Genomic DNA, 11,731 nt, shown 5'->3' on the forward strand with positions numbered 1-11,731 from the left:
TGTGGTGGTGGTGGTGTGTGGTGGTGGTGGTGGGTGGTGGTGGTGGTGGTGGTGGTGGTGGTGGTGGTGGTGGTGGTGGTGGTGGTGGTGGTGGTGGTGGTGGTGCATTCCTTTAATCCTAGCACTGAGGAGGCAGAGCAGGTGGATCTCTGAGTTTGTTGCCTGCCTGGTCTACAGATTGAGTTCCAGTAGAGCCAGGGCCACATGAAGAAACCCTGTCTTTTCTTTTCTTTTTTTTTTTTTTTTTCGGAGCTGGGGGCCGAACCCAGGGCCTTGTGCTTGCTAGGCAAGCGCTCTACCACTGAGCTAAATCCCCAACCCCGAGAAACCCTGTCTTAAAAAGAAAAAAGTGCCTGAATGTGGTGGGAGCATGCCCTTCTCTCATCCAGGGTTGAGGGTCTGCCTTACTGGTTCCTGTGCAACAGCTGGCCAGAAGGAGATGGCAGCCTCTGCTGAGCCTCTGGTTCACTTTCCCAGGTTCTCCAGGGAGCGCTCATTGAGAGAGGAATCCTGGGAGTACGGGCGGAATGAACGAGGGCCCACTGACTGGAGGCTGGAGAACTCCAATGGCAAGACTGCATCGCGGAGGTCGGAGGAGAAGGAGGCTGGCGAGATCTGAATCTGGTTCAGGCGCTGTAAATAGTCTGACAAAAGTTCAGCACAGCCTAAATTACCCTTTATATTTGCTGACTACAACTCATCTTTTGTAGTTAAAATTTCTATTGTTTGGCCCTAGCTGTGAGTTTCTAGATTGTTCAGAGCTGCTTCTGTGTTTGGGGTTATGTTATATAGGAACAAATAAATCTGGCGGCTGCCTCCTGACAGCTGTGTGGGGTGTCTGCTGTCCTCTGCACTAGAGGCACTTCACTAGGACCCTGCCTGCCTGCACTTGTGGAGAAATGGCTGGTGCTGCCGTCACTTTAGAAAACTGACCAAATATCTGACCAATTTAACTTTTGGCACTCCCAACACACTTAACCGAGCCAGATGTATGTGGCTTCCCTTCCCTGGTTCACACTCTACATCTTAGCTGCTCATGTACTCTCTCAGTGCAGACCATTGAGCAGGTTCTGTGGATGGAAGGGGGCGGCCATATTATACAATTATTCCTTAGGAAGAGCTATGTCTATTGAAACCTTAGCTTAGGTCAGCTACATTGCAGTTCACTTTGTTCACTTAGGTGGAATAAAGACATAGATGGCCCCTACCTGCCCAACAAGAAGTCCTTGAGAGAGAGAGAGTTACAGCTTAGGTCAGGTATCGTGGGTAGTTTATACCCAAGATCAGCTTCTTGTTATGCTCTGAGCATATGCTGTTGCTCTCAAAGGACTAATGCCTTAAGACCAAAGTGAAGCCCAAATAGAAAGGGTCGCTGAATAGGAGTTGCTCCCTTTATTTGTCTTTGGGAGGGAGGTGTTAACCATTTGTTTTTGGAGGGAACTTTAGTTGGTTGTATTAAACAAAGAAGCCTTCCCTTCTCCATGCTGTGCTTGTAAAAAATGTAGGTGCTGTTCGTGAGCTGTTGGTTTGATGGTTACACCTAGGATCTTGTGGTTTTTGTAATGTGGCTCCTGGTGATGCCCTGGACTACCGTTTATAGGAGAGTATGTATGAGTGCCTACCTGCTCTGCTCATGTGAAATTGGCTTTCCTTGATCAACTGTCTGTCTGTGTAAGGAGGTAGGGCAGACTATCCCTGAAGGACTCCCTGGGGCTCAGTAGCATGCACAGGTGCCATGTGTAGGTTTTCTTCATCTCTTCCCCTTGCCTTGGCTTCCAGGTGGGGCTGAGTTTATCTCTGCTCTGCTCTGCAGTCTTCCTGGGATAAGGTCTTTACCTGGGCTTCTTAGTCCCGGGAGGACATTTTGACTAGCCGTGGTCACTTACGCTGGGAACACTTGTTTCCTGGACTATATTGGGCCTTAACTGGACAGACCTAACCTTAGAGCCTGTTGGTTTGGATCCCTTTCTGTCTAAATATAAATTTGTATATGAAGAAACAGCTGTTTTGCTTTATTTTATCATGGGGTAAAGTTACTGGAAACATTTCTGTGCTGTGGTCTATAGTACCCATCACATACTATACAACTACAATCCCCTGCTTAGGTAGCATCTTTTTGAGTGGTCAGGTTCCTCAGGGTTGCAGAAAGGCTGCTTTGCACCTCAGTCTCTTGTGGAGGGTGATTTTTACAAGGACGCTGTGGCAAAAGTTTTTTGAACTTTTTCTGGAAGGACAGTTTTGTCTGGGTAGACTTGGATTTCAGGACTCCAGGCACTTTTGTCTCAGTCCCAAGTAGCTTTTTCTTTGGGGGTGCAGCGGGGTGGGGGAGGGTTCTCTGTGTAGCCTGACTGTCCTGAACTTGCTATGTAGAACCAGCTAGCCTCAAACTCAGATCCACCTCATTCTTCACTCTGCCTCCTGATGTTTTGTTAAACTTCCTTAATTGGAGTTTCCTGTAGAAAGGGAATTAGGTGGACATAGATAATCAGAGATGCGGTGATGGCGGTGGCCCTGGCCCTGGCCATTATGCAAGAAATCAATAGGGTCTACCATCTGTAACCTGAGGGCCTGATTAGGCCAAGTACTAACCAAGTACTTATTAGGTTCCAGACTAAGCCTCCAAGCTGAAGAACTGGGAGAGCCAGTAGTTTTCAAAAACCCATAACCAGTAGCACCCATGGGCCAGGGCACAGGAGGTAGATGTCCAGCTCAGAGAGAGAGAGATCCTTCCTGGACCCTCTTGTTCCTTCCAGGCCTTTGGTGTTGACCAGTGCACTGAGTGAGGAAGTCATCGTTCTGACTGATGATTCTAATGCTTCTCTCAAATCCACTCTGTTTTCCCCACATCATATGACTTCACAATTTCTTTTACTTGGTCACACAGGACATAGTTTGACTTGTGTTGAGTAGTGATGATGGGTATGCAGGACATATTCCTATATCTAGGATATAGCAAAGGGGGAGCAGTTTTAATTAGGTTTCTGCAATGACCGTGATTGATTCTTAGGCAGGAATAAGGCATTACTTTCCCTCTGAAACCAGAGGGAAACAGGGTAGCTCCTGCTCCCCTCGTCTAGGTGATAGGCAATGGGCCTGGAGCGCCGATTCCAATGTCTGCACTCATCCAACATCTTGCTTTTTTTACTAAGCCTTTTGTCTTGTCTTGTGCAGGTCAGCTTTGTGCCAGTAGGTGGCACTGTACTAGTTTTGGAGACTGTCTTAGACAGGCAGCCTAGCCTATCAGTGAATTAGGCCCAGCCCATCCATGTGGATCTGAAAACAGTCAGAAGGATGAACATGGAGCATCCCTAGAGAGTGATCAAGACTATAGAACCTATAATGCCAGCCTGTTACTGTCTGGGGGACAAAAGCTGCAGTATTTGTTCAGGGTGGCGAAATCTAGCCTCAGTATTTGTGGCGAAAAACCTCTTGTTGGAGGCCTCTTAAATCTCCCAATGTCTCACTGTCATTGTAACAGGTAAAAGACTGGGTCTTCACTTGGGAGATTTGTGACACTTAGAACTTGGCCCATTGCATTGAAAGCGTAGTCCCTTAGTACTCAGACATGAGAGGAGATAAAGGTTGTGCTCTTTGGAGGACCCATCCCAGTCCAGCAGTATTTGGAAGTCAGTACCTGAGCCATGTGGTTCAGGAATGTCACTTCTGTTGAGGCCTGCCTCATGGGACAGAGGTATTCAGAGTGGGGCCAGGTGAAGATGAAGGAGCCGACAAGGTTCAGGAAGCTCTTGTTTATTTATCGTGGTCGGGGGCCCAACAGCAGGATCAGTTGTCAGCCTCTTGGCTTTACTCTGCAGTCTGGTCCTAGAATGTGTAGTCTCTGTGGCCTGGGAGCTTTAAGCTTTCTGGATTCTAAGGCCTCACATTTTTTATACCTAGCATGCACTCTTAGAATACACTGAATTTTAGTGTGTACTGTATCAGTGTCTGCTGCCTACTGACTTCTTGACACACTTCCTTGGGTCTAAACTTAAATTTACTGCTAAAATGAAAGTAAAACTGGACAACTGTTTGACTTGTAGCACATGTTCCTTTCAGAACAGTGACATTTATAGAGTGCTGTGATGTATCCCAGTGATGGTAACAAAATGCCCTGAAGCTTCTTATAATCAACTACCATCATAACCGCTTCTGATGTTATGTGTCAGTAGCATTTATGTGTCCAGTGTTGTGCGGTCATCACTGGTACCAAGTTGCAGGATGTTTCATCCAGATAAAAACTTCAGCCCACTACTTAGAACTGTCCAGCTTCTTCCTGAAGCCCCCGGCAACCAGGAACCTGTCTTCTGTCTATAGGTTGCTCATTTGGGTATTTCACAACATAGACTCATGCACTGGATGGCCCTTGGTATGTTGGCTTTATCCACTCAAGGTTTCTGCAAAACTCAGCTGTGTGATGTAATCTCATTTCTTTTATGGGTAAAAAACACTCTATTCTGAGTGTGAGCTACATGTTACTCTGATGGATAACTCGATGGGCTTAGAGTCACCATGAAAACACCCCTTCGTGTTTCCAAGGGTTTCAGAGAGACCCACCAAGAGTGTGGACTGCATTCTATATGCTGGGCTCCTAGACTGAATAAAAAGGAGGGCAAGAGCTGACCACCGGCCATTGTCTATGTCCTGCCTGCAGATGCCATGTGACCAGCTGCCTTAAGTCCCTGCAATCATGACTTCCCACCACAAGGACTGTACCCACTTATACTGTGAGCCAAATAAACCTTCCCTCAGTTGCTCTTTTCCGGTGCTTTGTCACTCGTGGGCCCAGGGGAAAGACACTACTGCTACTGCCCAGAATCACTAAGAACCTTGACTTTGTAATTTTTGGCTGGGTTCATTCCCACCCAGGGTTTGCTTTTGTCTGTTTTTTAAGACAATTCCTGCTCTGCAGTGTGGATTTACATCTAAAGAAGCATTTGGTTGTTAGCCTTCCACCTCTGCCCTGTCTGAATGAAATAAAAGGTAACATTGTGGGGAGGTAATTATATTCCAGAAAATTCATGTTGAAGGTGAGACCAAGGGTAGGAACCAAATTAGGAACTAAAGGGCCAAGAGTTGTCCAGAAACGCTGTGCAAAGGACCAGTTGGCCTTTCCTTCCTATACTCCCTTACTGACTGGCCTTCCTCAGCATAGGGACCAAGGCTAGAAATGTGTCCCCCTAGTCTCTAGGGCAGAGAGACTTGGAATTTAGCCTGCAGGTTGTGACTCATTTGGGGCCCTATAAAATCCTGTTTATCAGGTATTTATTTACACTACCTAATAAAACAATAGTTATGAAATAGCAACAAAGTAAACTCATGGTTGGGTGTCATTATAACCATATAAGGGGGTGCAGCATTAGGAACACAGTAACTGAAGGGCCTAGGGGCATCCCCACACCAAACATGATACTGCACATGCAGAGATAGAGGCACACAGGCTGCTTCCTACTCAGGCTTTATTCAAAGACCAAGAGGTACAGGGGCAAGAGAGGGAAGAAGGACCTGGTCAGAAGGCAAGCCCAGCAGAGGCGACTTAACGGTACTTGGAGGTGAGCACAGTGCACACAGAGGCAAGGAATTTGTCTAGAGAAGCAGGCATGGCCAGGGTGAAATCCGAAAGGAGGTGGTAAGCCAAGATCTTATATGCTGCAGCACCTGGGACATGCCTTTTGGGCCGTCCTCATTGGCTGGCCTGTGCTCTGCCAAACAAGGTTTGTGAGGGCCCCAAAAGGCTGGGGTTGGGGATCTGCCTCCCCTGGGTGCAGGGAATCCTTATCAGTTGCCCAGAGGCTTCTTGCCTCTCCTATGTCTCCAGTGACTGGTGTTTGCGAAGAAGTTAGGATTCCCTTTCCTTGGGCAGAGAAGCAAGTTGCCCAAACCAAACTGAAGCTGTGTCAACCCCACCACCACCTCGTAACTCTGGATCCCAGTTCCACACACCCCTTCCCAGACCACACCCTGCTTCTGGCCTCAGCCCCAGGCTTCACCATGATTCTGGAAAAAGGATAGGATGCTAGCGACCCACTGAGCAGCTCTCTCCCTGTCCTTTTCCCCCTCTTCCCTCTCTGTTCCTCTTTGTCTGTTCTCTCCTCCCTAGGCTCCTCCTTTATCTTTTCCTTTCCCTCTTTCTCCTTTTCCTCCTTTTGTGTGACCGGGTCTTGCTCTAGTGTCCAGGCTGGCATGGACTCTGACTTAATCTCCTCGCTCAGCCTTCTGGGTCCAGGGAACTGCAGGGCAGGTCAGCAGACTCTTTGTGCCTGGCGTCTTAGCTGCCCAGTGCTACCTTGGATGAATAAGGCAATGCTGAGAGCTGGGACTCTTGTTACCGCCCAGCCCATGGCCCTTTGGAAGTGTAGTTTATAAATCCCTTCTTTCTACTCTATTCTAAAAGTTGATTCATTCAAGCTGTGACCCTCTCCTTCCTAGTTAGCTACACTTTCTGCAGCTTGGAGCAGTTTGGTACACAGGAGACCCCTCCCCCTTCCCATCCCCAACACCGAACACAAACAAACAATAGGTTAAATAAAAATAAAAAGAACCACAATGGAGCCAGTTATCATGGAGCATGTCTTATAATCCATCATGATTGGTGGGGATTGGGGGATGGACAGAGATGAGGGTGGGAACACAAGTGTCAGGAGTTCAAGACCAACCTAGTTTGTATGATGGATTTGAGAGGCCAGCCTGGATTACATGAGAGCATAAAATGTATCTCAAAGGCAAAAATGAATTAAAACAACAAAAACAAGGGAAGCTGACTTTCCTATGAGGGTTTTCACTAGTTTAGCTGTAATTCCAGTCTCTTGGAACCTTTCGTTTGATACTGCGTGTGGGGTATCTTTCTCCTATGCAACTCTGCGTACAAGACAGCAATGCAGTCCCGGGGAGGTTTACTCAAATATTGTGAATTTGAAGAAGGGCAGGGATGAAGACTACACCGCTGTGTATCCTCAGTTCAGCGATGCTTGGAGACCAGTGCCGAAGTCACGTGACCCAGAAACTTGTCCAAGGAGGCATGCATCTCCGGGCTGAAGTCTCCGGGATAGTGCCGGGCAAGAGTCACCAGCAGACAGTGGCTAAAGAACTGAAGAATGAGAAGCGCCCCGCCTTGGGTTTATCTCTCCGGAACAGCGAGCCTTGAAGGGACCCACATATCCAGCAAGGGCGGGTGCAGCTCAGACACAGGACTCATCTGAAAGTTAGCAGGGTCCACGCGGAGCTCGTGTGCGTGTAGGTCACTGAGAGCAGACAGAGAACCAGGCAGGTCGTCCAGGTGGTGGGCAGCGAGCGTCAGTGCATCGGCCACCTTTTGGGCATGGGCTTTAACCTGGCTGGAACTTGGTTTCAGGTCCAAGTGTGGGAAGTAGGTTTTGGTGGATGGGAAAGCCAGGAAGGTCCTGTGGAAAGATTGAGGTTAGGGCGCAACCGGACCTGGAGGTAGGGAGAACCCGCTTTCACCTCGCAGTTCATTGGAAGGTGAGCCCGAGGCGTACCTCTCCAAATTGCAACATTGCTACCCATCTTCTTCCAGAGCGCGACGACCAGCCCGCTATCAACTTGGGACAGAGCCATCTTCACTGAAATGTGGCTTCGCGCTGGTTGCCCTGGCTTCGCCCTCTGTGCCCTGGCTGCGCTTTAAGAGGTTCTGAAACCCATGGAGCCGCCAGGGGGCGCTGGATCGTTGCAGGTTGCTTAGGAGTTTCCTTGACATGCAGCCCTCTGTCTCTCTAGGCTCCTTATCCAAGCCTTACATTTCAAAGTATTTCCTGTATGGGCAATGATATCTAATATATACTATCAGATTACTATGGATTTTAGTGTCTATTTTGGCACTGTCTGCTTATCCTGCGCCCCACCCCCACCCCGGAATCCTTAAGACACTTCGTATATTTTCTTTCCTTTCTTACTCATTATTGAAAAGGATTGACTTGTCTTTCTTCTTGGTGCATTTCTCCTTAGAGGAGCACATACCGACACTTACCTTTTTTCCCTTGAGCACGTCTCCTTTCGTTAAATATTCCATAGTTAAATCTGCATTTAAAGGCTGGAGAGATGGCTCAGCAGTTAAGAGCACTGACTGCTCTTCCAGAGCACCAGTCTCAGATTCCCTGCACCCACGTGCCTGCTCCCCGTTGTCTGTAACTTCAGGTCCAGTGGATCTGAAGCCCTCTTCTGTCTTCTACAGTCATGCAAGCGATGCATGGGTATCCATTCAGCCAAAACGCCCACGAGTGTAAAATAAAATAAGATTTAAATCTACATTTAAAAACCCTTCTTATCGGGATTGGAGATTTAGCTCAGTGGTAGAGCGCTTGCCTAGCAAGCGCAAGGTCCTGGGTTCCGTCCCCAGCTCCGAAAAAAAGCAAAAAAAAAAAAACAAAAAAAAAAACCCTTCTTATCTAGGTCTTGTGGGCCAGGTACAGATTATTCCTAGCATTCAAGAGGCAGATGCAAAAGGATCTCTGTGAGTTCAAGGCCATCGTTGTCTACAACATGTGGCTTTCCAGGACAGTAGGGTTATATAATGAGGCTCTGCCTGACTCTGCCTAAACTGCTCCACACAAAATCCCCTTTAATAAATTCCAACTTGATTTAATATATACATATGTATACATTACATATTATGAGAAATAGTATATGACTGGTCTATAGGGCAAATTCCTTTGGGGACAATGACCTTACGGGTGCCTATACTCTATCTCAATGATGACATGAAGAACCAATGGTACGTTCTCTGTGACTATGTCATTCCTGCATTAAAGGTTCTGTTCTTACTCACGTGTGTGTATACGTGTGACTCTGCTGTAGTTCCTGAGGTCTGGAACTGGAGGGATGTGGCACCAAGCCCTGTCCATTTTAGCCGGCTTTGATGGGCGCACCTCAGTGACATCACTTTCCTCCACGATGTTGTGCAATCTTCACCACCACCCATTTCCAGAACTTTTCCTCAGCAAGAAACAACCACTAGCTGACTCTCCATAACCATCCAACCCCTGCACAGAGGCCCCGTCAAACAGGAGGCTGCTTGCCGTTCCTACAGATCTGCTTATTTTTGATATTTTACAAACATGAGGCCATGCTCTGTGAGACTTGGTTCTAATGATTTCTTCCTCTTGACATTTTTATTTACGGTTCTGCCACATTGTATAAGCAATTTACTCTTTGTTGCCACTAGTTTCTATAGGGGTACAGATGTACCCCAGTTAATAGAATGCTTGTTTAGTGTATGTATGTATGTATTATGTACATATGTATGCATGTATGTATGTATTATATAAATATCTATGTATTATGTTTGTATATGTATATACAACCCTAAGTTCAATTCCCAAGCACTGCATAAACTGGGCATGGAGGCACATATCTGTAATTTTAGCATTCAGGGGTAGAAGCAAGAGGATTGAGAGTTCCATGGTGAGCTGGAGGGATGGCTCAGCATCCTCTCAAAGAGAACCTCTCAAAGGTCCTGAGTTCAACTCCCAGCAACCATACAGCTGCTCACAAGCATCTGTAGTGGGATCCAATGCCCTCTTGTGGTGGGTCTGAGAGAGCTGTAGAGTAATCGTATGTAATAAATAAATACATCCTTAAAAATAAGAGTTCCAGGGCATCCTTGGCTATTTAAAGTGTTTGAGGCTAGCCTAGGCTACGTTTGAAAGAAAGAAAGAAAGAAAGAAGGAAAGAGAGAAAGAAAGAAAAAAAGCAAGCAAGCAAGCAAGCAAGCATGCAAGCAAGCATTAAAGAGAGAAAGAAAAAAAGTAAAGAGAAAGAAAGAAAGGGCAAAAGAGCAGGCATTTTTGGATGGGCTACCTGTTGCCTACCCACACGCTCATATGTTGTCTGTTTTTAGCTGTTTTTCCAGTAGATCCCACACTGAAGGAAGAGAGGTATTAAGAACTTCCCTACCTGAGAGGGCCTGTGATTCTTTGGCTCAGGGAGAAAAGACATGGCTGTCAGTGAAGGGCTTGGGATGGCCTGATGCCCAGACTCAGAAGCCATGTGGTGTGTGGTGTGTGTGTGTGTGTGTGTGTGTGTGTGTGTGTGTAAGTGTAAGTATGTAAGTATCCAGTTAGGCTTTTTAGCTCTGAACCCTGTCTTATCTATTTGGTTGTGAGCCTAGACGTTAATGGCTGAATCACCTCTCAAGTCCCTGAAACTTATCTTTACTGCCCCATGGCTAAACTGGCTGGAAGCTTCCCCATACCACACACGAAAACTTTGCACATGCAGAGAAATAGGCACACAGTCTTCTTCCTACTTCTGCTTTATTCAAAGACTGGTTCAAGGGAGGGAAGAAGGGCCTGATCAGAAGGCAAGCCCGGCAGGAGGTGGCTTAACGGTACTTGGAGGTCAGCACGGTGCTCACAGAGGCAAAGAATTTGTCCAGAGAGGCGTGCATGGCGGGTGTGAAATCCGCAGGGTGGTGGCAAGCCAAGGTCACCAGCAGGCAGTGGCTCAGGAACTGCAGAGACAGACAGGGTCAGTCCCTAGTAGTAGACACCCTGCTGGGTAAGCTCCCCTTCCTGGAACACTGTGTTCCCTGCCCTGGGCATGAGGAATCCCTTCCCCCTCCCCCTGTGCCCCTCACCACTGCCCCAAGGGATCCCTAGAGGTCCCAGGTGCCCCCTGCCAGGTCTGAGCTCACACCTTGAAGTTGACAGGATCCACACGCAGTTTGTGGGCATGCAGGTCACTCAGAGAGGACAGGGCAACAGGCAGGTCATCGACGTGGTCTGCAGCTTTGGCCAGGGCATCAGCAACCTTCTTGCCGTGAGCCTTGACCTGGGCAGAGCCGGGGCTTACATCAATGTGAGAGAAGTAGGTCTTGGTGGTGGGGAAGGCAGCTAACATCCTGTGAGAAGGAGAGATAAGTTGAGGCCACGGGAAAGCACAGTTAGGAGCTGCCCACTGAGTCCCTGGTCCGGTTTGGATCCTGCTGTCCTTAAAGAACAGGGTCCTGATCTCACCTCTGTAGGGCCTCCTCGCCGTATTCACCACCATGGCCACCAATCTTCCCCCAGCAATTCTTGATGTTGGTTTTGTCAGCTGCAGAGAGCACCATGATTGCTTCCTGAGTCTATCAGAATGAGAATGTATTGGCCCTGCAGCAAGTTTCATTTATATGTGCAGGAGGTAAGGACACGCCCTTGGAGCAGCTCTCATTGGCTGGCCTGTGATTGCTCTCTCCAGCAAGGCTTGTCAGGACCCTGAGAGGCTGGGCTTGGGGATCGCCTCCCCTGGGTGCAGGGAATCCTTATCAGTTGCCCAGAGGCTTCTTGCCTCTCCTATGTCTCCAATGACTGGTGCTTGGGAAGAAGTTAGGATCCCCCTACCTTGGGCAGAGAAGCGAGTTGCCCAAACCAAACTGAACCAGTGCCCATCCCCCCATCCTCTCCTCCAGCTGAGTTCCAGCTTCACACACCCCTTCCCAGTCCACACCCTGCTTCTGGCCTCAGCCCCAGGCTTCACCCTTTTTCTGAGAAAACGGATAGGATGCTAGCGACCCACTGAGCAGCTCTCTCCCTGTCCTTTTCCCCCTCTTCCCTCTCTGTTCCTCTTTGTCTGTTCTCTCCTCCCTAGGCTCCTCCTTTCTTTTCCTTTCCCTCTTTCTCCATTTCCTCCTTTTGTGTGACCGGGTCTTGCTCTAGTGTCCAGGCTGGCATGGACTCTGACTTAATCTCCTCGCTCAGCCTTCTGGGTCCAGGGAACTGCAGGGCAGGTCAGCAGACTC

The 11,731-nt window shown here is 48.1% G+C and overlaps 2 protein-coding genes and 1 pseudogene across 2 annotated transcripts in view; 1 reads left to right on the forward strand and 2 right to left on the reverse strand.

Moving 5' to 3' along the window:
* Positions 1 to 824, forward strand: part of Luc7l (LUC7 like) — a 29,637-nt gene extending 28,813 nt beyond the window's left edge. Inside the window, exon 10 of the mRNA XM_032911642.1 lies at positions 478 to 824. Coding sequence (XP_032767533.1) covers positions 478 to 619 — 142 coding nt within the window. The 3' untranslated portion in view covers positions 620 to 824. The remainder of the gene's footprint in view (positions 1 to 477) is intronic.
* A 6,115-nt stretch (positions 825 to 6,939) lies between these two features.
* LOC116909802 lies at positions 6,940 to 7,572 on the reverse strand (annotated as a pseudogene).
* Positions 7,573 to 10,250: 2,678 nt separating this feature from the next.
* Positions 10,251 to 11,095, reverse strand: LOC116909410 (hemoglobin subunit alpha-1/2-like). Its single transcript, XM_032912976.1, has 3 exons — positions 10,968 to 11,095; positions 10,648 to 10,852; positions 10,251 to 10,462 (listed from the first exon to the last, which is right to left on the reverse strand). Exons 1-3 carry the CDS (start codon positions 11,060 to 11,062, stop codon positions 10,334 to 10,336), a joined length of 429 nt encoding a protein of 142 aa, XP_032768867.1. The 5' UTR covers positions 11,063 to 11,095; the 3' UTR covers positions 10,251 to 10,333.
* Between the last annotated feature and the right edge of the window lie 636 nt (positions 11,096 to 11,731).

Source organism: Rattus rattus, chromosome 9 (genome assembly GCF_011064425.1).
Source record: "Rattus rattus isolate New Zealand chromosome 9, Rrattus_CSIRO_v1, whole genome shotgun sequence".
NCBI classification, from domain to species: Eukaryota; Metazoa; Chordata; class Mammalia; order Rodentia; family Muridae; genus Rattus; species Rattus rattus.

Coding starts and splice junctions, on each gene's coding strand:
- LOC116909410 (XM_032912976.1), bottom strand. CDS start 11,062: ATGGTGCTCTCTGCAGCTGACAAAACCAACATCAAGAATTGCTGGGGG. Junction 10,853..10,967: donor GGCGAGGAGGCCCTACAGAG/GTGAGATCAGGA, acceptor TCCTTCTCACAG/GATGTTAGCTGCCTTCCCCA. Junction 10,463..10,647: donor TGGATCCTGTCAACTTCAAG/GTGTGAGCTCAG, acceptor CTGTCTCTGCAG/TTCCTGAGCCACTGCCTGCT.